General features: G+C 48.6%; 1 protein-coding gene across 1 annotated transcript in view; it reads right to left on the bottom strand.

The window, feature by feature from the left end:
* The window catches only part of PLXNB1 (plexin B1), a 151,240-nt gene that overhangs the window by 6,187 nt on the left and 118,193 nt on the right, over positions 1-26,860 (bottom strand). The window contains exons 16-34 of the mRNA XM_056866889.1: positions 26,035-26,201; positions 21,953-22,104; positions 20,593-20,698; positions 18,492-18,628; positions 17,050-17,226; positions 15,744-15,912; positions 14,967-15,209; positions 14,612-14,788; positions 13,245-13,393; positions 10,274-10,374; positions 8,995-9,212; positions 7,775-7,953; positions 7,418-7,484; positions 5,881-6,027; positions 4,653-4,830; positions 3,939-4,042; positions 1,962-2,046; positions 1,396-1,562; positions 318-478 (exon numbers count right to left, since the gene is read on the bottom strand). Of these exons, the coding sequence (XP_056722867.1) occupies positions 318-478; positions 1,396-1,562; positions 1,962-2,046; positions 3,939-4,042; positions 4,653-4,830; positions 5,881-6,027; positions 7,418-7,484; positions 7,775-7,953; positions 8,995-9,212; positions 10,274-10,374; positions 13,245-13,393; positions 14,612-14,788; positions 14,967-15,209; positions 15,744-15,912; positions 17,050-17,226; positions 18,492-18,628; positions 20,593-20,698; positions 21,953-22,104; positions 26,035-26,201 (2,884 nt within the window). The remainder of the gene's footprint in view (positions 1-317; positions 479-1,395; positions 1,563-1,961; positions 2,047-3,938; positions 4,043-4,652; positions 4,831-5,880; positions 6,028-7,417; positions 7,485-7,774; positions 7,954-8,994; positions 9,213-10,273; positions 10,375-13,244; positions 13,394-14,611; positions 14,789-14,966; positions 15,210-15,743; positions 15,913-17,049; positions 17,227-18,491; positions 18,629-20,592; positions 20,699-21,952; positions 22,105-26,034; positions 26,202-26,860) is intronic.

The raw sequence follows: 26,860 nt of genomic DNA, 5'->3' as shown, positions 1-26,860 counted from the left end.
CCGGGAAATGTAGGTTTGGATCCCTGCTCAGCCACCAGTGTACCAGAATGCTCTTGGCAGGTTACTTTCTCTTTCCTTTCGTTATCTAGCCTGCAAAATGGGGAAAATTATGGCTTGTCTCAGAGCTGGTGTGACAACGAGGATTAAAACCCATGGAAGTGGCGGAAGGATGGAAACTGTCAAAGCCCTGCCAGAGTATTGTCTTTCGCCGTCACATCCTTCATTGCCCAGAGAAGACTGGCTCCTGATTGGGAAAATGCACACCCCTGGGATTTTCTGCTCTCGGGATTCCCTGGGCAGCAGCTGGCGTTACGTACCTGTTGGTCTTCCAGATATGAATGGTCTCTGGGTCCACAATCCCATGCTGCACCGCTTGCTCATCCAGCAGGTCAAAGAAATACTTCACAGCCAGGGGGACGGGGCGGCTGGTGCTGAGGATCACTTGGAACAAGTCGTCCACAAACTTTTGCAGCGTTCCCTGCAGGCAAACCCAGGCAGAGTCACAGTTAGAGCAGAAAAAGCAAGGGAAATGAAGCCAATCTACAGCCATCTTCCAGTGTGCAGCCAGACACAATCTGAGGGGAAACAAGACTAGGAAAAAATAACAAAATCCGATGGGTAAAGATTCTGGCAAATCAGTGAGAGAAGGGTTTGTGGGTACAGAACGGCTAACACCATAATCAAGATTCTCTTTATTTGGGCCAATTCCCAGATCATGTTCAATCAAATTACACCTAAGTCACCTCCCCACCCCACCCCAACTTTGTCATTTCAATTTTAGCAGGATATACGAGTTCCATAGTACAAATATCTGAAGAAGTGAGCTGAGACTCACGAAAGCTCCTACCCTGCCAGAAAGTTTGTTAGTCTTTAAGGTGCTACTGGACACTTTTCTACTGCTACAGACAAACACGGCTACCCATTGTGATCTATCCCAATAGAAATAAATCATTCTAAAACTATCGCTGGAGTTACAGTCCAGCCAGTGTCCTTCAAAGCATTTCCTTCCCTTGATTTCTTCTCCCTAAGGTTTATTCCTATGAAATTCTTCTTTCCCACATTTTGAAACTGTGTGCAAAGACCACCTGGACAGGGTTTCATGATGCAGCGTCGTTGATGGTGTTCCGAAACACAGATGGAAAGAACAGGGGGGTGGGGGGCGACACAAGATACTCTAAAACAAGGCAGTTACTTTGGCAACCAGTGTTTTGCTCTTGAATACGCGAAGTTGCCACATGAGTCAAACCGTCAGTCTGTCGAGGTCAGCACTGCTTACACGGAATGGCAGCGGTTCTCCAGGGTCTCAGGCAGAGCACTTTCACATCACCTATTAACTAGAGATGCTGGAGACTGAATCTTGGATATTCTGCACACTATGGCCCTCCTCTTCCTTACCTTCATGGACAGGAGGCGAGTCAGATAGATCTCAGGAATGGCCTTGGCTCTTTCCCTTTCCCGCAGGCTCCCTCGCCGATGTTTCGGCAGCTCTGGCTCCTCAGTCGGTTTCACCAGATGCCAAAGCTTCATCCCGCCTTCATCCGCATCCTCCAACATTGGGGTCTCTACAATACAGAGAATGAACACATGAAGCCGCCTTATACTGAATCAGATCCTTGGTCCATCAAAGTCAGTATTGTCTACTCAGACCGGCAGCGGCTCTCCAGGGTCTCAGGCTGAAGACTTTCACATCACCTACTTGCCTAGTCTCTTTAACTGGAGATGCCGGGGATTGAACCTGGGACCTTCTGCATGCCAAGCACTGAGCCACAGCCCCTGCCCTAGCAATGTTTTGGGAATGGTCTGTAGATTAAAGTTCCTTTTTCGCAAAGAGCAGAAAGGAAAGAGGAATCTCTCCCTCTCTCCTTCCGGCCTGGGGTTGGCGCTGATATTTTTCCAGATTATATGATTTTCTGCAGCATCCAGTTTAGCGCCAGCTTTAAAGAACCGCTGAAATGACTCACTCTCTCCGGGGATGTAATCTTGATTCTCTCTGGGAAGATGCTTGGTCATTCGAGGAACAAGGGCGACAGTTGCTCCATCGGGCACCTAAAGCATACACAAACATGCAGGTGAAGCAGCAGAGTAGACTCCTTCTCCATGTTGTATTATTTTCCAGTGCTTTACCAGAAGGACTTTGGATGCATCCACTTTGGACTATGCATCCCAAACCCCGCTGAGCACTGTATGTACACAACCCCCAGCTTTTCACAGGGTCAGAGCCAGCTCAAAGCTGCCCCAGTTCAGCCACTCCAATAAAGCAGAAATGCTGGTGAAGGAGGTCAAAATGGAAAATAGCATAGACATGTTGAAAAAATTATTTCAATAGCACATCACATTGGTTAGCTTCAAGGGCTAAATGTGTTCACAGAATGCACTTCTGTGGCTTTGAAGAAGAAGAGGAGGAAGAAGAAGAGGAGGAAGAAGAAGAATTGGTTTTTATACGCTGCTCTTCTCTACCTTTAGGGAAGAATCAAACCAGCTTACAATCACCTTCTCTTCTCCTCCCCACAACAGACACCCTGCGAGGTAGGTGGGGCCGAGAGAGCTGTAAGAGAGCTGTGACTAGCCCAAGGTCACCCACCTGGCTTCATGTGGAGGAGTGGGGAAACCAACTCGGTTCACCAGACTGGCGTCCGCCGCTCACATAGAGGAGTGGGGAATCAAACCCAGTTCTCCAGATTAGATTAGGTTTGGGGAGTGGAGGGACTTCGATGCCATAGAGTCCAACTGCCAAAGCGGCCATTTTCTCCAGGTGAACTGATCTTTATCGGCTGGAGATCAGTTGTAATAGCAGGAGATCTCCAGCTAGAACCTGGAAATTGGCAACCCTACGGACTTTCCACTCACCAGACTTCATTGATCAACCTACAAAAAAGAACACAACAGGCCCCACTCCATTTTGAGCACTCCCATCAGAGTTTTTAAATTTTCTTAACTGGCTGAACTGGGGCAGCTTCAGACTGCTTCTTATGGTGCCAAAAGTTGTGGGTTTTTGCATGTATGGTGTCAGTGTGGTTTGGCGTGCCTGGTCCAAGATGCATGTGACACATGAGTTTCACGTGTAGAAATCTAAATGTATAAATGGCCTAAAATACCATTACATGGTTTGAGCTACATAGGATGGGGGTTGTGCAGGCAGAATGGTGGGGTTCTCTCTCTCCGCCTGTGTTTTGTTTCTATGATCAAAAATACCACTGCCCTGGCTGCCAGAAACCTCAGTGAGGAACAAGACTGTATTACCCCTGTCTTTCCCCTTTTGCCGAGGCTTCAAGTACCCAGAGGAGACCATTTTATATCAGGTACACAGTATAGGGTAGGGGGAAAGTTAATTTCCCCTTCCCTGAGACTGTGGTCGCAATCCATATTTGGGTTTTTTTCCAGGTGCTTTTTAGAGCCAAGTAACAGTATAGGCAGGAGGAAAAGAGGAAGACCCAACTAGAGATGGATGGACTCTATAAAGGAAGCCACAGTCCTCAGTTTGCAAGACCTGAGCAAAGCTGTTAAGGATAGGATGTTTTGGAGGACACTGATTCATAGGGTCGCCATGAGTTGGAAGCAACTTGACGGCACTTAATGCACAGATCAAATCAAGCCTGAACAGAGCCTTATTTTAGCCCTGGAAGCTAAAATAACTAAACTGAGGCTGTAGTATTTTGGTCACATTATGAGAAGACAAGAGGCACTGGAAAAGACAGTCATGCTAGGAAAAGTGGAAGGCAGCAGGAAAAGAGGAAGACCCAAAAAGAGATGGATGGACTCTATAAAGGAAGCCAGGCCCTCAGTTTGCAAGACCTGAGCAAGGCTGTTAAAGATAGGACATTTTGGAGGACACAGATTCATAGGGTCGCCATGAGTAGGAAGCCACTTGACGGCACTTAACACACACACACACACAACAGTATAGCAACAACAATAACAACCCTCCAGCCCTTCCTCACCTTGTAGTGCTGCAGCGTGTTGAGGCGCTTCCAAGTGCCCTGGACAATGGATGTCACGTCCTCGTCAGAGAGGATGAGGTGCCCCGCCAGGCCTGATCTCCACTCTGTCACAGTTGGAGACATGAAACAAAGTCAGATTTGAGAGCATGGTTGGGGGCAAAGGCCCAACAGTCTCAATCCCTTAGGAGGGCAGGACTTTGGCCCATGTGCCCTCAGTATTTTCCCAGCAGCCGGACACAAGGCTAGAGTTACCAGGTCCCTCTTCACCACCGGCAGGAGGTTTCTGGGGCGGAGCCTGAGGAGGGGAGGGACTTCAATGCCATAGAGTCCAATTGCCAAAGCGGCCATTTCCTCCAGGTGAACTGATCTCTATTGGCTGGAGATCTGTTGTAACAGCAGGAAATCTCCAGCTAGTACCTGGAAGTTGGCAGCCCTACACAGGGTCCCCTGCTGGTGGCATCTCCCCACTGTGGCTTCCTGTTGCCTTCCTTGAGCTGACCCGGAAGTGGATGGAGAGCTTTGACTGCCGTTGCTTAGCAACCATGCTGGCACAGAGTCAGCAAGAATTGTCCTGAATACAGACGTAAGAGGGGGGAATTGCATGCCAGAGAGCAACACAAGCTGGGGAAAGAGCCCGATTTCCATTTAGGGTATGTCAGGATCCCATTATAACAGCCATGCCTTCTGGGGTCTAAGGCTGATATTGTCGCTCACCCAAGTCAAGAGAATCTGGGTCTGGCCGGTGGCAGTAAGGCGTCCCTTTGTAGATCTGGTCGAGGATCTTCTCCTTCACCTGGGTGATTGTGTCACAGTCCAGCACCTTTGCCAGTACCCCCTGGGCACCCTCCGCTCCTCCCACGGTGCTCCCAGCTTGTGCCAAAGCAGTTAACGTCTGCAAAAACAAACAGCCAAGGCAAACTGACTCAGCTGTATTCCACCTGCTCAACAGTTCCAAGCTGAGTGCTAAAACTGGACCTTGACGTTACTGGGACACCAAGGAACAGGCCACAGCTCTTCAGCAATGGGCTTCAGCCCACAACATGAGACAGAATTAGATGGGATTCCCAATCCTGTGTTTTTGCAAGGCAGATTGGTGGTTAGGATGGTGTATTGCTTCCCCCCCCCCCCCACAAACTGGTGAGCTGTTTTTAAAAATCTGCACAGTCAATCAAATCCCCAATGGCCAATCAGAAGCCTTGCATGGCAAAAGCCCCTTTCTAAAAACACTTGGCAGGCGCCAGGAAAGGTGTGGATGGGTTCCATAGTGGCCATGAGCTCCATGTTGGGGACCCCTGATCTGAACAAAAGTGGAGTTGGGAGCAGGCATTTTCTGGGAAAGCATCTGGCTCTGATCTCAGCCAAAAGGCCCACAGAGACACTCAAAACAATTACTCTTGCGCTGTCATCCTTTTGAAGTGAGCCTGCCCAGCTAGAAGGAGGAATGGGTTGGAATGAATCCTAGGAACCTGAACTACTTCTTGGGACAGAGGCATCAAGGAGCAAGGAGCAACTGCTCCAGGATGGAGATGCTGCTGGGAAGTGAGATGGAGAAAAGAAGAAGAGGAGTTGGTTTTTATATGCTGACTTTCTCTGCCACTTAAGGAAGAATCAAGCCGGCTTACAATCACCTTCCCTTCCCCTCCCCACAACAGACACCCTGTGAGGTAGGTGGGGCTGAGAGAGCTGTGACTAGGCCAAGGAGGAGTGGGGAAACCAACCCGGTTCTCCAGATTAGAGTCTGCTGCTCATGTGGAGGGAGTGGGGAATCAAACCCGGTTCTCCAGATTAGAGTCCACCGCTCTTAACCACTACACCACGCTGGCTCTGGCCCAGGAAAAGGGCCTGGAGAAGCGACCTGGATTCTTCGGGTGGCTGGAACAAGACGTCTGAACCTGAGGCCAGACACTGGCCGTTCCCAAGCAAGAGCTTCAGCTGTTCTCACCAGGGTGCGATACTCCAGGTCCTCTCGGAGAAGGCGGTTGTCATTCAGGGTGTACTTGGCCTTCCCGGTCACCCAGTCCACTGGCCCCTTGTCCACTTGGTGCTTGATGCCCCGGAAGAGCATGTAGAGCGGCTCCCCAACAGAGTCCTGGTGGAGGAATGGAAAAAGGCCTCATCAGCCATCATGCAGATGAGGGTGGGGGAGGCTTCAGACCTCCACCTGGCCACTCTGGGCCATTCCAGCTACACACACACACACACAGAGAGAGAGAGAGAGAGAGAGAGAGAGAGAGAGAGAGAGAGAGAGAGAGAGAGAGAGAGAGAGAGAGAGAGAGAGAGAGAGATGTAAAAAATGGGGTTCCTTTTTTAATGAGTCCCTCACTATGAGCCCCGGGGCGCAGAGTGGTCAGCTGCAGTACCGCAGTCCCAAGCTCTGCTCAAGACCTGCGTTCAATCCCAACGAAAGTTGGGTTCAGGTAGCCAGTTCAAGGTTGACTCAGCCTTCCATCCTTCCGAGGTCGGTGAAATGAGTACCCAGCTTGCTGGGGTTAAGGGAAGATGACTGGGGAAGGCACTGGCAAACCACCCTGTAAACAAAGTCTGCCTAGCAAACGTCGGGATGTGACGTCACCCCATGGGTCAGGAATGACCCGGTGCTTGCAGAGGGGACTCCCTTTACCTTTTTACACTATGGTTTAACTGGCAGCTACCCTGCTTTTGCCAAGACTGAAAACGGACTTCCCATAAATGTCAGCAGGAGATCATATTTTCACAGTTTTGAAGGGTACAATGTATGGGTCATAGTCCTAATTTACTGCCAACGAAAATTAGAGATGACCCCTTGGTTCTGGATTCAGAGTGCCACCCTTGATTTCTCCTCCCCAGCTCTTGGCACACCCATGCTAGGGCAAAACATTCAATTCCTGGGCAAACAAGCCCCCACCCCTAGGGGGCAAAACACCCTGTGCCTCCCAGCTCTGGTTTCCAGCCAACTTCTGGAAGGAGGGCCGTTTCCCCTGTGGCCATTCCGTATGCTTTAAAGAGCGGTAGTTGGAACAATAGGGGAGGGGCCATGGCTCAGTGGCAGAGCATCTGCTTGGCATGCAGAAGGTCCCCGGTTCAATCCCTGGCATCTCCAGTTAAAGGGACTAGGCAAACAGGTGATGTGAAAGACCTCAGCCTGAGACCCTGGAGAGCTTCTGCTGGTCTGAGTAGACAATACTGACTTTGGTGGACCAAGGGTCTGATTCAGTAGAAGGCAGCTTCATGTGTTCAATCAGCAAGGATTGGGAGGAGGCATCCTACATTCCTGTTTTCCCCCAGTACCTAATCCCTTAAAGAGAACTTATTATATTGGTTGTATCTTAGTTTTCTCTTACTTTGAGTTTAGTTCGAGGCCTGCAGTCAGGCAGAAAGACAATGCATCTATTATTTGAATGAACGACTGAATATATTCTAGCAGGACCTGGCATTCCATCTTGAGCTGTTCCCCCCCCCCACACACACACACACTCAAATAGACAGGAGGGGTGCCTTACCCTTACAAACGCGTACAGACAGATGGACATCCAGTTGGTCAGCAGCTTCTCCACCACTGTTTCTGTCCTGAAAGAGAACCCACATTAATTATGGGTCCTGTCCCTCCTGGAATCAGCATGGCTAGCAAAGTACTTGTGTAAAGCCACAGAAGACTGGCCCAGTTATCCACAAAGGATATGCCCTGAAGATGGGAAGTGGGATATATCAACAGCGTCCTAGGAAAGGGGATGCTGCTCTATTAGGCTGTTCATGCTGAGGTAGTCTCTGCTGCTCCTGGGTTTGAATTAACAACTACTCCCAAAAGCCTAGCCTGAAGAGGAAAATGGCGGGGCCCTCTTTCCTGTCCATATCCTCACCTTCGCAGCATCAGTTTGGGGTTCTTGGCCACGTACTGCTCCACCAAGTCATTCAGCAGCGTCTTGAGGATGTCTGTGAAGTACTCGAGCTTCCCATGCAAGGAGACCGTGAGGAGGGAAGCGACATAAGCCCGGTCCCTTGGAGAGAATGTCCGCTGGATCTCCAGGGTGTGGATGAACTGGACCCAAGGGGAAAGACCCACCATCGCAATGTTAGGAAATAGTTGTTTTGCTGGGGACCTGAACAGCCAATTGAAGGGGAAATGAATTTTGCTAGTAATGAAATCTGTAGCAACTTCACTCAGTGAAGACTCTTGTCCCGACAAAAGAAGATTTGGTTTTTATACGCTGACTTTCTCTAACACTAAAGGAAGAATCAAACCAACTTACAATTGTTTTCCCTTCTCCTCCCCACAACGGATACCCTGTGAAGTAGGTGGAACTGAAAGAGCTGTGACTAGCCCAGGTCACCCAGCTGTCTTCACGTGGAGGAGTGGAGAAACAAATCCAGTTCACCAGATTAGTCTCCGCCTCTCATGTGGAGGAGTGGGGAATCAAACCTGGTTCTCCAGATCAGAGTCCACCGCGCCAAATCGCCGCTCTTAACCACTACACCATGCTGGCCCGCCTCCTCCACAGCAAGGCTCCTCTCACTAGAGCCAGGCCAAAGGGACTCCAATCATTCAATCCACTGTGACTACTCAGCAGTATTGACCAGCGCCTCATTAGCCGGACGGGAGCACCATTGTCCTTCCTGCCTCTTCCATCACTGGAGCTGTGATATTTTTAATTTGCTTTTAAATTTTAACCTGCTTCCATCAGTGCTGTGATGATGGAAGACGGGAGACAGTGATTCCCCCCCCACCCCCCACGGCAGCCCAGGGACCCATGTGACTATGACTCCACAAGAGTCCTACAACACATGGGAATCAACTTTCCCAGGGATGGAAACACCAGTAGAAAGAGGGGAAAGCAGGGAAGCTCTGCAATCCTGGCATGAGCAAATTGCTGAATCCAACCCATTGTGATGAGCACTAGTCAGACATCCTGATCCTGTCTGCTTTCTAAACTTTTATCTGATGCTGCTTACACAATTTCAGATTTTTCTGTACAACTAGAGCTACAAACATGAGCCCTGGAGGCACTGGATTCTGCTCTGCAGCATGGTTTTTGCATCTTTGGCACAGGGCTGGCCCCATCTGATGAGTGTGTCGGTTTACCTTGGTAAGAAAGAGTTTGCTATTGAGGAGGTTGGAAAGCTGCACCAAGCCCTGTTCGACCGTCTGCCTCCGACATTCTGGTACGTCCAGACCTCTCTGTATCGGTGACTCACGGTGACCAGGGAAGAAGATGCGCTCTGCATAGGATTTGTAATCCAAGAAAGGAATTCCAGTGCCAACCAAGTCACTAGTGAGATCCATCATCTCCGTCATGAGGTCTGGAAAGAAAGGAAGCGTCTTGAGTTATGAGAAGAAGTCCAAAAGGAGGGACAGCAGTGCTGCTAAGAGCCAAAGAAGATTCCTGCTGGAACACACTGAGGTCGTTTATGCATGAGAACTTTCACTCATGTTCACACACACACACACCCCGGTCTGTCTTGGTTGTTCCTTGGAATTATGCATGAGTTTTCCTTCCATTAGGGATGACCTCGCTGCCAGCCCTCACAAATCCCGGGACTTTCCGTTCCTCTGTTAACACGATTCTTCCCTCTCCCTTGAACTCAGCCCGGGTGAAATCTCTGTGCAGAAGGCAAAGTGTGGGACACGCAAGCTTAGTTATGTTCACAGCCAATTATAAAGCAGCAAGTCCAGAGGTGGGGATTCAAATACTTCCTGCGAGCTCTTCCTGAACAGAAGAAAGGCTTTTTAAAACTGAGGCTTGGATTCCCCCCTTCTTTTCAGATTGCTCCATTTTTTGTTTTATGTTCTTTAAATGCTTTTTTATGTGGCAATTGGGTTTGGGGGGGAGGGAACCTTTCTCTCACTGCAGCCAATTACAAAGCAGCATATCTATCTATCTATCTATCTATCTATCTATCTATCTATCTATCTATCTATCTATCTATCTATCTATCTATCCATCCATCTATCCATCCATCTATCCATCCATCTATCCATCCATCCATCCATCCATCCATCCATCCATCCATCCATCCATCCATCCCAGCATTTCAAGGGGCAGGAATTAAAATACTTCCTGATTTGAGCATGGAGACTGTTGATGCATAGACTCCCAACAGAAAAGTGTGGGTCTAGCAAGCAACAAACCTCAGGTAAAACTCCCGTGCATAAACGACCCAAGAGATCATTTGGTTCAGCACCTTGTCCTTACAGCGGCCACTGGAAAGATTCCAGGAAGCCCACAAGAGGGGCACAAAGATCAACAGCTGGCCACACCTGGACGTTCTCTCTCGTGACTCCCACCACATGTAGACGAGAACAACATGCATGCCACCCTGGATTCTTCGGAAGGAGGGCAGCATACAAACACGATAGATACCTGTGAATTCTTTTTTGCACCTATCTCGGACGCTCGTTTCCAGGTTTTCTAGTTGGATCTGAACTTTTTTGTAATCCCGCAGAGCCTGTTTGCTCTTTCTCCTGAAAGCAAGAAGAAGAAAAAGTTGATGCCTGGCCTCCCAACCTTGTTCTCAAATTGTGCTAGAAAATCAGCCACATTTGGAAGCACAAAACCCATCAAGGTAACTGGAATAAATAGTGGAGAATTCATGCTGAAAATATCTAATCAGGGGAAGGATTTGCCTCAGTGGCACAGCCTCTGTTTGGCACGCAGAAAGTCCTGGTTGCACATGAACACATGAAGCTGATTTTTATACTGAATCAGACCCTTGGTCCATCAAAGTCAGTATTGCCTATTCAGACCTGCAGAGGCTCTCCAGGGTCTCAGGCAGAGGTCTTTCACATCACCTACTTGCCTCTAGTCCCTTTAACTGGAGATGCCAGGGATTGAACCTGGGACCTTCTGCATGCCAAGTAGATGCTCTATCACTGAGCCACAGCCCCTCCCCAATCCCTGCTGTCCCCAGTTAAAAGGTATCAGTATCAGGTGATGCGAAAGACCTCTTGATGAGACTCTGGAAACCCACTGCCAATCAATATGGACCTTCATAAACCAATGGTCTGTCCTAGCATAAGGCAGCTTCAAATGTTGAGGGCCTTTTGACATTAATTGGACTTGGGTGTGCAATGATTGGAATTCAAGGGGAAATGTGCAGTCAGGCATTGACCTGTAATTTCAGAGGGATGCATATTCACTGTTGGAGTGGGATAAAAAGTGGAGACAGAAAAGACTTTTGATGCAGGTGCATTTTCTAGCAATTCTATTCAGCTGGCAGTCGTGGAGATGTAAAACAAAGGCCCATGATAAACACACGGGTCTAAAGGGTATGGGAAACGACCGTTTGTATCATTGTGCCTGGGGTCACCAATGAGGGCTACACTGTGGCTTAAGCCAGCATGGGAAGTGCATATGTGCAGTTCCTATATGAAATTATGCATGTGCTGTATTGAATCTTACGGCATGCACGACATTTGTGATGTATCCTGTATGCTATGGGAAGGCACAAAATATCACAGGAATAAGGGGCAGAAAGCAGAGGGGCTGCAGTGGTCTGTGACAGGCTGAACTTGCAGGCAGGCCCTTTGTTTTTGGAGGCCCCACTTGAGAAGAGGGTTCATCCCTGACTGCAAAGGCTCATGGGTAGGTCACAGGGAGCACATCCCTCCTCCTACCAGTGAGTACTGAAGAAGAAGAAGGGGGATGTGGTGCCCTTAATGGAAAAAGTAGAAGAGTTGGTTTTTATATGCCGACTTTCTCTCCCACTTAAGGAAGAATCAAACCGGCTTACAATCACCTTCCCCTTCCCACAACAGACACCCTGTGAGGTAGGTGGGGCTGAGAGAGCTGTGACTAGCCCAACTGGACTCATGTGTAGGAGTGGGAAAACACATCCGGTTCACTAGATTAGCATCCACCATTCATGTGGAGGAGTGAGGAATCAAACCCGGTTCTCCAGATCAGAGTCCACCGCTCCAAACCACCACTCTTAACCACTACACCATGCTGGCTCTCCAGCGTGGTGTAGTCAGGAGGTGTTGACGGAGACAGCGGGGCTCCCGCTGCCACATGGGACAGGCGTGCAGCTACAGAATGGAGAGCAGAACCCACCACAGACAGGAGATGACATTACTTGCTGACCCGGGGTTCCGCTGCCCATTCAGAATCTGCACTCCTCCACGTCTCTCTCTGCCTCTCGACACCTTCTGATAACAGCATCACACTCCCTTCAGCAGTGCCTGGGGGTGGGGTGAGGGTGGAAATCCGCCCACCCAGCTCCCCACTGTATGAGATACATATGCTACCTGTTTGGCCTTTAAAAAAAAAAATTGCAGGAGAGGAAAGCGTTTACAATAATCTACAAATTCCAAACAGACCTTTCAAGGAAGGGCCATAGGAGATTCCTGGGTTGCCAAAAAGCAGAGCACCGGAGCAGGTTGTTGAACTGGCCTCTCTAAGAGCCAAACTGAAATGCGCTACCATTTTAAAGACATTTTAAAATGCCACGAGTGCCTGATCCTGATTGGGCCTGTAGCACGGTGCTCTTGTCCCCCTCCCCCATTTTTTTTCCCCAAGTGCTAAAACACCCTTCTTTCCCTCCAGCCTTAACTGTTTCAGCTCCTGGAAAGGCACTTCCAGGGGGAAATGCAGCATTCTAAAACGTCTTTAAAATGGCAGCGGCATTGTGGTGTCAGTCACAAGGGTGTCGTCACAATTATTCTGGCTCTAAGTTGCAGTGGCCTGGCTGGGCCTATGGAACAGAATCCTGCTCTCAAAGGCCATTTATGCATGGGTACTTTCGCTCACGTTTGCCCCCCCTGGTCTGTCTTGGTTGTTCCTTGGACTTATGCACGAGTTTTCCGTCCATTAGAGATGACCTCGTGCCCAGCCCTCGCAATGTCCGGGTCTTCCCATTCCTCTGTTAACCCAACTCTTCCATCTTCCCTGAGCAAAGCCCGGATGAAATCCCCATGCATAAGGCAAAGTGCAGGGCATGCAAGCTTGGTTTCGCTCACAGCCAGTTGCAAAGCAACATGTCCAGAGGCAGGGATTGAAATACTTCCTCCTTCCTCAGAGCTCTTTCTGAGCACAAGAAAGGCTTTTTAAAACCGAGGCTTGGATTTCTCTCCCCCGCCTTTCCAGATTGCTCCTTTTTTTGTTATTGTTCTTAAAATGCTTTTTCATGTGGCAACTGGGTTTTTTTGTGGGGGGGATTTCTCTCACAGTAAGCACTAGAAGTAAGCCAATTACAAAGCAGCATTTGGTTTGAGCTGGAAGACTGCCGGTGCAGAGACTCCCAACAGGAAAGTGTGGGTCCAGCCAGCAACGAACGTCAGGTAAAACTCCCATGAATAAATGACCCAAAGGTTCATGCTTTACTTTTATTCCTCACCTGTAGATGAAAACAATGATTAGCACGATCAAAGCAACAAAAGAGGCTCCCACGCCTAGGCCAATCTGGGCCTCCAGGGGGAAGGTGAGCTGACTCTCCGTGTCATACTGCACGCGACCCAGCCGGAAGTTTTTGTTCCCCATCTGAACCTGCAGGAGGAAGGAAGGATGGAGAAGTGTGCTCCACTGTGGGTCTCCAAGGATCCAGGGCCCTTGCTGCAAAGGGTGATGGCCAAAAGTGGTTTTTGAAGAGAACAAGACAAATATTTTGGCAAGTGGATTGTCAATGGCTGTTGGGGAAGACGAGAATGTCTTGAGGTTGGGTGGGCTGAATTCTGACGCCATGATCAACCGCAGTTGGTGCAAAACTCTGGCTTGCATACGAGACTTAAGTGACAAATCCCAATTTGTGACTCAATCTCTCTTTTGCTTGCTTCTTGCCTCTCTCTCACTTCCCAGCAAGGAGGATATCCTCCCCATATTGCCATCTCTTTTTTAGTAGGTAACATTACTTTAAAAAACACTGTTTATAAATACAGGCACTGTGTGGAAAGTGCCATCAAATCACAGCTGACTTATGACAACCCTGTAGTTTTCAAGGCAAGAGACGTTTGGAGGTGGTTTGCCATTGCCTGCCTCTGTGTGGGCTGAGAGAGCTCCCAGCAGGCTTCGTGGGGAGGAGAGGGGAATCGAACCCGGTTCACCAGATTAAGAGTCCACCACTCTTAACCACGACACCACGCTGACTCTCGCACTGTAGCAAACCACAATTAGTACAAACCAGCTACAAACCCTAGTTCAAAATCCAGGTTTGGTGCCGACCAACAACCCGTAGTTCGCTAAACCATCTACATTCAGATGTCAAAACTAACTGGGATTTGATCAAACCATGGTTGGCAAATCATGGCTGATTGCAGAATCTGAACCCAGCCTTCGGCATAAGTAGCTAAAACGGGCACCAACTCCATTTAAGTCTCCTCATGTGACACTTTTCCATCTCCCTGTTTGGTGGGCCGCAGCACAAGATCCCCTCCCCATGTCATTAACACAGAAGGCAGCAGAGAAGGCTCATGGGAAGGGGGAAGGTGTGCTGCTCATTGCCTGAAAATCTATCTTAGTAAAAACAACTGCAGTTCAAACGAAGCCTTGGAGACACAATGACAGGGGATCAAGCTTGATCTTTTCCAACAGATTATCTACGTTTGCTTTGCAAGTTAGTAGATCATTAATAAGTCAAATATTAAGCCAAACAAATATGCATATAAATCTAATATTTTAAGAAATGATCATTCCATTCTACTGAGCTCCTTCTAATGGCCTTCCACCCGCCCAGATCAAACTCCTCTGTTTCCAATATCCACCCCTTACTGTGAACTCTGGCAGCGAGTCTGTGCCCTCCCGCTTGGCTCTGTGCAGAGGCGCAGGCTGCTCGGACGGGGGTTCACAATAGAGATGGTGCTTTGTGAGGGTCTTGACTCCACAGATCCCAACGCCAATTCTGGCTTCCACCTCATCTTTTGAAATGGCCAGGTCCAGATTCTCTCCCTGGAGGAAAGAGCACAAGGGAACCAAGGTAAGGAAATTGTCCAGCTGCGACAGATGCAAGGCTTTGGAAGGAAACTGACGTGCTAAGCAGCATGGGAGAGGAGGACCTCTTTCAAGCGTCATCGACCGGCTGTGGCTCGAGACTGCATGCTGTTAGGGGAACCGGGTGCTCCATTACCTCCACAGAGATGACGCTGCCGGGCTTGTGCCGATAGGGTTTGGTGTGATCATCTGCATTCAGGGGCTTCAGGATGGGGTCCACCTCATAGGAGAAGCGGGATGGATGCAAAGAGTCGAAGTCAAAGCTGAGATTATCCAGCACAAACTCCAGCTTCACTTGGATGGAGGGGGGCCGAGGCGTAATGGCAGGCGTCCGGCACAGGATGAGGTTGGAGGAGTTCACTTCACACGGCTCTTCAAACTAGGATCGGAAACGAGGGACAGTGAATGGCTGGGCCCTGACATCACGCCTCTAGGAACAATCAATGGCCGAGGCCCCGACAGAGAACCAAGAATCCTCCTCTCCACCCCTGACGCTAATGCCGGGGCTTCTTCTGTAAATGGAACGGGAAGTTATGAATCAATGGGGGAGATACCGAATTAGGGAAGGAGTTTTTGTTTTTCACATGACACTGTTTTGTTTTTCACATTGTTTTCACAAACAAGCTTGTCTCCTTCAAAATCAGGCTAAGGGAGGGACTAGGACTAGAAAAGATTCTGGTTTTCCTCACTTTTTTCTGAGATAAAAATAAGAGCAAAGCCAGACTTCTGAAAATCTCCCCTATCACTGGGGAGCAGGCGGGTCTAGAACTGGGAGGCCTGCACCTACTAAAGTGACTATCCTGTTTCATTTACACACTCCTGCCTGTGTAGTAAGTGAAAAGGATACTCTCCTCCACAGACTGAGAATCAGTTTGCCTGACATGTTTTTTTAACACCACGGTGTCCAACCTACTTGCTGGACACTACAGAGAGCGTTTTCGGGGCATTCAGTTTCCGGGATAATCCTGCGCCATCTCCCCAGCCCCCGGCGACGGCGTTCCAGCGGTGAAACCGTGACACGAATTTTCGGCCATTGTACCACGTCAAGATTATGCCCGTGAACTCGGATCTGCCTCCCGCCGCTGAAATACACAAATATAGACACAAACAATACTGGTGACCACTATACCAATCCCTCACATCTCCCCACAGCCATAACACTTCCCTGATCACACTGTGACCTTAACAAATTCCCTGGAATCACAAGTTTGGGCCCTGGAACCACCAATATAGGTGGTTAACAGTTAAAACTTGCAAGATGGGCGAATGGGAGGCATGGAGGGCTTACTGTGAGACAAACATATATGGGGAAACTGCAAGGTTATTCTTTGTTCTAATCCACTGATCAATAGGGTATGGGTAAAAAATTGCAATACTTAAATCCTATCTTTATACTGAATAGTTTGTTTCAATTTTTTATTATTACACATAATATTTAATATCCAAGGTTTGTAAACGATATATTATGCTTTTCCTTTTATTTTCTTTGGTTGAAATGAAATTAGTATGCAATAAGTAAGTTATTGTTAGACATAATATAAAATAACATTAGGATTAGAATTTTAAATGCAAAAGACCAAACAAGCAAATAGAAAGATGGAGGAGGATGAAGGGGAAGTTTTCACTTATTTAATCTCTTATAAATGATGTGTTTTCAACAAACATATATCTTGATACGAATGTTTATGTAGTTATTTCTAAGCATTTGTTGAAAAGCTTATATATGATTTTATGGAAAATAATAAAAATTATTTTAAAAAACCCAGATAAAACTTGCAAGGACATCTACCAGCCCATTTGTGTGCGCAACTATTGTGCTATCAGCATCTGAAGTACCCTGTGTGTGTGTGCTGGGCGTTAAGCCCTCATGGATTGTAGACCAAAATATACAAAAAGCTTCTTGCCATTGCAAAATTTATTCTTTTTTTCCATGCACACTAATTGTTCTTTCCTAGTTCCTCACTAAAAATTTGTGCAAAAAAGAAAAAGAAACCAGAAAAGATGGAATTGCATAGAGACAGACAACTTCAGAGAAGGATGCACATTTATTCCATCTCAAGAATGTCCACTCCCCTCTTAAAGCCTTCCAGGCTGGCAGCCATCACCACATCCTGGGGCAGGGAGTTCCACAATTTAACTATGCGTTAAATATGATTTTAGCCTCCTGTGTTATATGGGTTCTGGGTAGTTTTACAACACTATTCTTCAAGACTCATTACCTCTGGAAGCTCTTGGATGGTTCTGCAAAAGTGACGTTGGGGTCCAGGGTGTACCTGAAGAAAGGACCCTCCAGCCTCCGTTCCTGATCCCCGTACTTGATGGCGACAGGAAGTTCCACGGACGCATTACTGAGACTCGTCTGGCACTGCAGCTTGTCCTCCTGCATCTCAGAATGGCTGGGAGGGGAGAGCACAAGAAAGGGGGCCATTAATGAGCCTGCTAGCCCCAGAGATGGTGAAAAGATGGAGGGAGACGGGCTCCACCATGGGCGAGGGAGGGAGATACGAGAGGCTAAAATGCATGCCTTAACCCAAGTAGGCTGTGCTTAATTTGAGGAAGGGGAAACCAAAAGAAAAAGGTCCCATCGGTGGCCATATGAAAACTCCCTGAAATGGGCAACATCAGATACAAGCCAGCACCAAGGGGCAGGGGAGGCAGATTTCCAAACAAGGACACAGTGCAGGGACCAAGAGTCCATCTTTTTCTCCCAGCATCTTGGCCCAATTCATATAGCTTCATAAGAACATGAGAACGTAAGAAAAGCCATGCTGGACCAGACCAAGGTCCATCAAGTCCAGCAGTCTGTTCACACAGTGGCCAATCAGGTGCCTCTAGGAAGCCCACAAACAAGACGACTGCAGCAGCACCATCCTGCCTGTGTTCCACAGCACCTAATATAATAGGCATGCTCCTCTGATACTAGATAATAGGTATGCATCGTGACTAGTATTCATTTTGACTAGTAGCCACGGATAGCCCTAACTTCCATGAACATGTCCACTCCTGTCTTAAAACCTTCCAAGTTGGCAGCCATCACCACATCCTGGGATGGGGAGTTACACAATTTAACTATGCGTTGTTTCCTACATTAAGATGGGCCTTTTCTTGGGCCCGATTTGATGCCCTTCCAACAGCTGTATTTTCGGGAAGGTTTCTTCATTGCCCAGAAGAGGGAAGCAAATGTTCTTGTTCTATGGATATGGTGGAGACGCTAGCACATATACTGTTCCGCTGCGAACTTGATGATGATGATGCCAGAAATCGTTTAATTACTCTCCTGCTATCTCGGTTTGTACACTCTTACAACTCTGAGGCCTCTTTGGCAAAATATCTTCTGGAAGATAGGGTGACTTTTATCTCACACTCCGCAGCAAAATTCTGCTCTTATGTCTGTTGGAAACGGAAAGCACTAATGATGAGCAAAGATCTTACGGATAAATCTTCACACTAGTAAGCGTGGATGAGATGATGTAAGTGGGAGCTGTGTGGTTTTTACCAAAGGATGTATATTTTATATTTTATGCTGGCCTCTGGCTGTAATAAATATGATGATGACTATGCGTTGTGTGAAGAAATACTTCCTTTTATCAGAGTCTCTTGGGCCTTTGGCTAAGGACTTTGATCCCCGCCCATACCCGACAAAGCCGACACCAACGCTTACATGTAGCAAGGGAGGTGCCCAATCAGGATACTGATTTTGCTGGGGTTTCCTGTCAATAGCTTGGATCCTGTCAGTGTGAGGCGAGTTCCTCCGGCCTTGGGGCCACGAGATGGAGAAAAGGATTTCAGCTCCGGATTCTGCGGGCCAAGGAAGAAAGGAACGGGCGTTAAACAAAAAGGGCTCCGACGCAGACAGCCATGTCCACCACCTCTCAGACAGGCGACTGTGATGACCAGTCACGTTCCCTTCAGAGTGACATTTTAAACAACCAGATCCCTCAGTATAAACAAACCAGAACAATTTCATCCATGCCTAGCTTTTAAATACTTGCTGCTGAGGAAAAAAACGTTTCGCAGCTCCCTCTGAACACACTCACCCCATACACAAAGCTCCATGCAGACAGAACAATAGAACAGACAGGAGAAAACCTCCACCCCCCTCTCTTAAAGCATCCCAAAATGTGTCCTGTCATCTACAGTCTGGTCTATTCTCTATTCTACCACCTAATTCTTTTGGATGTAAGAGCCAGGCAAGGGCCAGATCTACTGCGAAGAGTCGTCCTCTCTTCCCACAGCCATGCTCAGACCTATGGGCCACTTTTATGTGGGGGGGGGGGAATCCCCCAGTTCCCAGTTACAGCCAAGCAGTCTCACTACTGTGGTTTGTGGGAACTGGATCTCATGGAAGAGTTGATACAACTTCCATTGCAAATGCGTGGACTTTATGTTTAATACACGGGGTATGACTGAGGGCAGCTTTATGCCATGTGCAGCAGCAACTGCTACGTGTTATCATTGTGTTTGCGAATGGCGGAGCAATGAGGCCAGTCCTGCCTCTCGGGTGTATCTCCTGATATGTTACACGCAGCAGTGGTTAAGCAGATTCACGTCTTATGCATGTGAGGCAGTATTTAACATGCAAAACCTTTTGTGTGTTCGAAATTGCACTATAATGTACAAATATGATACCAGGCTCTCCTTGAAAGACCACATTTGCCATGTGGGGTTGGTTCTTGGATCCACTGCGGCTCTTGGATTCCCAGGTAGCAGCAGTGTCCTGGGGTGCCTTTTTTCAGCTTTAGCTGTTAGGCAATTTGCCTCTTCTGCTGGAAGACTGAGATCTCAGCCGCTTTGGGTCTCCACCGGGGAGAAAAGCCGGGTTTAAACATCCAAATTAATAAATCAGTTTGGCCTAATCTCTACAAGCGTTTCATTGATGGAGTGAAAACTTTTCTATTTTCTAAACAGCCCTAAGCATTTTAACCGCTCCTCATAGGGCAGTTGCTCTAGCTCTGACCGGCCAAAAGTCCAGGATGGAGCCCCAGAAACACTGCAACCTCCTCCCACTGGGGACCACTTCCTGCCAGGGCCACCCCAGGGTCAAGCAAGGGGAGGCCCTTGCCCCTTGCAAGGTGGGCAAGTTAGGCTTGCCAGGCCCTGTAGCTCCACCGGCGGGAGCTTTCTGGGGCCGTGGCTGCAGCGCGTGATGAGCCTACGTCACTTCCAGGTTTACCTGGAAGCCACGCGGATGCTCTAGCAATCTCGGCCAAACCCCTATGGTTTCCATAGAGTTTTATCCAAGATTGCTAGAGTGTCCACGTCACTTTCGGGTTTGCCCAAAAGTGATGCGTGCGCACATGTGCATGAGTGTGCACACATTGCCCGCCGGCCATCAGCTGGCCGGCGGGCAGCCCGGTGGATCGGCGGAATTTTACCTGCCACCACCGGGCACTTGGCAACCCTAAGGCAAGTTCATACGACTGCTGCTGAGCTGGCTGCTGGCTATGCCCCAGAGGGGGTGGAGGCATGCACAACCGCTGCCAGGCTGGCTACCTGAGAGCTGGAGGAGGTGGCCTCAAGCAGCAGCTGCCGCCTGCAGACTCTTCCACTTCTTCCCCCCATAAAAGAAGAACAGGGCTGTGGGGGCCCTGGATGCCCTGTGGCTAAATCCAGCCCTGAAAAGCTGGGAAGTTCATGAAACCACCACAATGCTGTGGGGAGGTGGGGGGGGGGGGGTTAACCACTTCCCAATAGCATCCAATCTGGGGTGAACAACCGGTGTGCGAGGCTCCAGAGTGACGAAAAGCAGATGCCCACCTTACCTGGTAAGTGAAAACGTGAGCAGAGATCCCCTGTCCTCCTCCAGGAACCTCCACGACCACATGCCCAGACCTCTCTGTCCCGCTTTCGCCTGTGGTGCACACGATACTGCAGGATAAGGGCAGAAGAGAGGATGGAGAAGAATCCCCCACCAAGGTGCACCACATGGGCTGCTCTAAACCTGAGTTAATGAGAGGGGGGCACTTTTAGCTCTCGGCCTGGCTGCATGAGAGACTGCTCAGTCGAACGCTCATCCTGTTAAGCAACTCTGCCTCTCCCCACCACCCGCCCACAGGGTGCAGCTTGGGTCGCTCACACGAGTCACCCGGACGATCTGCTCTGTAAGCACCTTTCTTCAGTGCGGTACACGACGGTCCGGATTGTCCACGTTTATTCAGTGGGAAATGGGAGGTGCTGGAATGCAGTGAAGGACGGGGCTAGTTAGGGCACCGTCCGGCTCCCCAGTTCTAAGTACCGCATTCCCCTAGCCTCTGGAAGAAGTGCCGGTCTCTGCTCAAACAGACCATTTGCTTCATCTCCCCTTTCCACCGCACCCCCTGCCATCTTGATCGTGCCATTTGAGAAGAAGAAGAGTTGGTTTTTATATGCCGACTTTCTCTACCACTTAAGGGAGACTCAAACCGGCTTACAATCACCTTCCCCTCCCCACAACAGACACCCTGTGAGGTAGGTGGGGCTTAGAGTGTGTGACTAGCCCAAGGTGGTCACCCAGCTGGCTTCATGTGTTGGAGTGGGGAAACAAATCCAGTTCACCAGATTAGCCTCCGCCACTCACATGGAGGAGTGGGGAATCAAACCTGGTTCTCCAGATCAGGCTCCACTGCTCCAAACCACTGCTCTTAACCACTACACCACACTGGCTTGAGGGATGTCGGTCTCTCAGACTGCATCTGATATCACTCGCCCAAGCCTGCAGGGTCACTCGCTGCCCTTTGGCCGAACGTCAACAAACAGCCAATCCCTGCAATTAGCTCTGCAAATGGCTGTGACCGCAGAGATGGTCTCTCAACTGAGTCCGGAGCAGAATTAACCAGAGACAGACCACGCTCTTAATCGTAAAATAAAGTACATCTGTTTCCCCTGCAAATTTCCCTCCTCTATTTGTGCCAATTCAAGCCAACCAATATGATCAAAAACGTTTCTCTGAGATTTTTTAAAATGGAGTTTGAGCTCCAACTAACCTGGACATGACACAAACATAGCGGGGCAACAGAGGCAGCAAACAGGAACTGTAACTTTTGATAGGAGCCCCTGTGGGAGGGGAGGATTCTGTCACAGTGGAGAGGGAGTCCAAAGCCATCCCACTCATGTGAGTCCAGGGTGGGGCAGGGCTGCACTTACCTGCTGGAGATCTCATACGCTAAGGGATCAACCTCACAGGGGATTCCTGCCACGGTGACTGTGTCTGCAATATCTTCGTGCTTCTGGCCAAGGTTCGAGCCCACAACGGTGATTCTGGTGCCCCCTTCGACTAGTCCGGTTAAGGGAGAAATCTAAAAAAGAAAAAGAGTTTTTTTTAATATGCCAACTTTCTCTACCACTTAAGAAGAAGAAGAAAAAGAAAAAGAGTTGATTTTTATATGCCAACTTTCTCTACCACTTAAGGGAGACTCAAACTGGCTTACAATCACCTTCCCTTCACCACAATAGACACCCTGTGAGGTTGGTGGGGCTGAGAGAGCTGTAACTTGCACAAGGTCTCCCAGCTGGCTTCGTGTATAGGAATGGGGAAACAAATCCAGTTCACCACATTAGCCTCCACCACTCATGTGGAGGAGTGGGGAATCAAACCCGGTTCTCCAGATTACAATCCACTGCTCCAAACTGCCACTCTTAACTGCTACACCACGCTGACCCAGGCACATGGGAGTGATCGAATATGGCTACCAGCCAGGGTGACTAAAGGCAACCTCCGTATCCAGATGCAACAAACCTCTGTATACTAGTGTTCAGACAAAACATGCCGCGGAGACCTTGGCCTCTATGCCCTTGTTTGTTGGCTTTCCCGGGCAACTGGTTGCCACTGCATGGATCAGGATGCTGGACTAGAGGGACCACTGGTCTGAAGCGTCAGGGCTCTTTTTATATTTCCACAACAAAACAGGGGGCCACCCTGCCTATAGCACTCTAGTTTGCATTAGACCAATTCATAATGTGGAAGGGAATCACCCCCACACTACTAGCCTCTCTGGGGTATCCAGTGGGCCACTGTCAAGAAGGGCTGAGCTAGCTGATGAGCACTACTTTGATCCAGCAGGGCCATTCCACATGAACATATGAAGCTGCCTTGTACTGAATCAGACCCTTGGTCCATCAAGCTCAGTATTGTCTACTCAGACTGGCAGCGGCTCTCCAGGGTCTCAGGCAGAGGTCTTTCACATCACCTACTTGCCTCTAGTCCCTTTAACTGGAGATGCCGGGGATTGAACCTGGGACCTTCTGCGTGCCAAACAGATGCTCTACCATTGAGCCACGGCCCCTCCCTACCCCTCTTATCTCATCAGGCCTAATGACACATTGCAAAAACATGACTTCCGTCCACGGTCTTTGCCCCAGTAGTGCCAAGACCATTCCGGCACCTTCTTTTACACAGTCTGGTCAAGGAAGGTCAAGGGGCAGCAAGCCCATCTACAAATAGAGGGATTCAGTTTGTTTTCTGTTCAGGGTTATATTCTGACTTATCAGTCTGCCTCCATCAGCCCTTGAGACAGCAACCCTTCAGCATAATGCTCCTGTTTAAAATTCTCTCCCTGTCTGCCCTTGCTTTTTAATCTCGCTGTCTCATCTCTCCTTATCCTCCTCATTCTCTTCGCTCCTCACCTGCTGACCTCCCAGATAGGCCACTGTCTTCTCCTCCCGCTCCTGCCTTTCTAAGTCTAGGTGGCTCTTCATGCCTGAAGCAAACTCTCCAAACGCTCTCCGCCGCCCGTGCATTTACAGTTCTGTTCGAGTAAGAATCACACCCCTGGATAAATTTTGCCAGATGCTGGAAAGAAGCGAACTCTCCAAGCTTAAATAGTTGGTTTGACAAAGTAAGAGAGATCTATGTGCTTATTAAATTAACTTACTATCAAAATAACAAAAACATAGAGGAACTGGATAGAATATGGAATCCCACTATATCCAGGATGGAGAACACGCTTAAAAGTTTAGATTCTGTTGGTGGTGGTTCATAAAGAGAGTGATTATTTAGAAAGTTATATGTTTTATAGGTTTTATAAGAACTGGTCGATGTTTGTTTGTTAAGAAGGTTGTTTTTTAATGTTGTATTATTGTAAATATATATATATAAAGAATATATGTATATAACGAATCACACCCCCTCTGAGCCCACCGTCTTCAGTGGATTCAGAAGGATGTAACTGTGCTTAGGATTGCACCGTTAGCTGCTTCCCTTCCCCTCCTTCGAGACCCACTTCTTCGGAAAAGCCTCTCTGCCTTTTAAAATTTAAATGATATTGATTCTTCCCCCCCTCCTCCCTTTCAAGGCTGCTGCTATTAAAATTCCCTGCGAACACACAGGGGACCCATCCTTGTTTGCTTGCCTTCAAAGTCGCTTCTCATTGCAAGATCATGGGAGCACCAAAAGAGGGGGCTGAGACTCTCCTGCATGCACATCGCAGATAAAAGCCGAAATTTACTCACCCCACCCGCTGCGCACATGTATTTTGTACTCAGGAATTTGTTTCCAGTGATGCACGCAGTCCCTCTGAAGTGATAGTAGGAAAAGGACTGAGCCAAAAGGAGGAAGCACATCGGGGTTTTCAACAGAATCAAAAAATGAAATCTTTCAGTGATTTCTTGTTTTGAAATTTTTTGATTACTTTTTGCAAGTCTGGGCGGAATTAGAAAGTTGGTGCAATCTTCAGATTTGCAAGAATCTTGAGGATTAATTTAAAAAAAAAATCCTTGGAACAAGGTTTTATTTAAAATGTACTGTTGGTTTCCTTAGAAATACAGAATATACACAGATTTTATATGGGGGAATCTTTTCTTGTTGCCAAAATCAGCCCCATCCCAAGGCCTTCATTGTTTTCACCTATTCCTTTCCCCCTGCACCAATCTCAACCCTTCTTTCTCACTCTAAAACACATGCCTCCTAAATCCAGCATCCTGTGCACAGTTCCCTTATTTAGCAAAAACAAATTATGCAACTCTGCAAACTCATTTTTGTTTGCCGAGTTCCAGTGGTCCCGAAGCAGAATTCCCCAAGCCATGTCTAAGCCACCATTCACACCATTCCCTCTCTGAAGACAGCTTCTAGAAGAAAATGAAGAAGAGGAGGAGGAGGAGGAAGAGGGAAGAGAAGAAGAAAAAGAGTTGGTTTTTATATCCACCCCTTCCCAATTGCCAGTTTTCCTCACCCCAGCCTTCCCTACCCAACTTACTGGCTCCAACGCCCCATCTGATCCCTAGAGCAACTGTCCTATGGGGAGCAGTTAGGACGCTTAGGGCTGTTTAGCTTGGAAAGAAGGCGGCTAAGGGGAGACATGATAGAGGTCTATAAAATTATGCATGGTTTGGAGAGAGTGGACAGGGAGAAGTTTTTCTCCCTCTCCCATAATACTAGAACACGGGGTCATCTGCTAAAGCTGGAGGGCGAGAGATTCAAAACAGATAAAAGGAAGTATTTTTTCACACAACGCATAATTAAATTGTGGAACTCCCTGCCTCAGGATGTGGTGATGGCTGCCAGCTTGGAGGGCTTTAAGAGGGGAGTGGACATATTCATGGAGGAGAGGGGTATTCATGGCTATTAGTTAGAATGGATACTAGTCATGCTGCATACCTATTCTCTCTAGTATCAGAGGAGCATGCCTATTATTTTGGGCGCGGTGGAACACAGGCAGGATGGTGCTTCTGCAGTCGTCTTGTTTGTGGGCTTCCTGGAGGCATCTGGTTGGCCACTGTGTGAACAGACTGCTGGACTTGATGGGCCTTGGTCTGATCCAGCAGGGCCTTTCTTATGTTCTTATGTTACCTTGTTTAGTTTTAAAATGTTTTAAAAAAGATTACTTTGGGGAGGACTTAACCCTCTATTTTTTTTTGTAATGTAATATTTTTATGCAAAGCACTTGTGGAGTTTTTGACAACAGAGCAGCAGCAGGAGGAGGCAGAGGAGGAGGAGAAGAGATGGTTTTTATACCCTGCTTTTCCCTACCTTTATGGAGTCTCAAAGCGGCTTACAATCGCCTTCCCCTCCACACAACAGGCACCTTGTGAGGTAGGCGGGGCTGAGAGAGTTCGGAGAGGACTGTGACTGGCCCATGGTCACCCAGCAGGCTTCATGTGGAGGAGCAGGGAATCGAACCCGGTTCTCCAGATTACAGTCCGCCGCTCTTAACCATGACACCACACTTGGTCAGACAGGAAAGATCTCACTACCAAAAACGTAGCTTCCTCTCCACAGTGCTTTTACTCACAGAATGGATCAGCGGAGCCGGGCACACGTCTGCCACCTTTTCTTTGCAGGAGTCCTGGAAGAGGCAGCTCGGCTGTTCCCCGCCACACCACACGCAGTTGTACTTGGCGTCAGCAGTCTGGCAGCGGCTGCAGTCCGAGTGTCCCACCGAGCAGTTGTACAGAGTTACTGCAGAGAAGGGCGACGCACAGACACAGGCACCGGTGAGCCTTGCAGGACCACCTCTTCCCCGCACGTAACAGGCAAGCGAGACAGAGACACTGAAGGGACGGACACACAGGAAACCAACTTATACTGAATTGGGCTCTTGGTCCGTCAAGGTCAGTATTGTCTAGTCAGACCGGCAGCGACTCTCCAGGGTCTCAGGCAGATAGAGGTCTTTCATACCACCTACTACCTGGTCATTTTCAACTGGAGATGCCGGGGATTGAACCTGGGACTTTCTGCATGCCAAGCAGATGTTCCGCCACCGAGCAACTAGAGGGGCTACCATGTCGCCTCTTTGCCTTCTCCAAGGCAGAATCTGTGACGTTTCGCTCCCTCCACCCCAAGGTAGTGTGATTTGCAAACCTAAAGGGGGCTGAAGGTTGTCAAGAAACGGTCTGGCGGTGCAGAGGTTCCTGTGCAGCCTTCCTCTCCCCTCCAGCCAAGAGAGTTGGACACCTCCTGGTAGAGAACCCTCGCTGATCCACATTGAATTTGTCCGGGGGATTTCATCCCCTTTCTCCACCCCACCCCCAAGTTTGGGTAGGAGGCAGCACAGGAACTATTTATAGTTCTCTGTGTAAGTTTTTTTTTTTGGGGGGGGGAGTCACATTAAGCTGCCT

Source organism: Euleptes europaea, chromosome 1 (assembly GCF_029931775.1).
Source record: "Euleptes europaea isolate rEulEur1 chromosome 1, rEulEur1.hap1, whole genome shotgun sequence".
Classification (NCBI taxonomy): domain Eukaryota; kingdom Metazoa; phylum Chordata; class Lepidosauria; order Squamata; family Sphaerodactylidae; genus Euleptes; species Euleptes europaea.
Note: the sequence above shows the minus strand (reverse complement) of the source record. Positions and strands in the feature narration are given on the sequence as shown.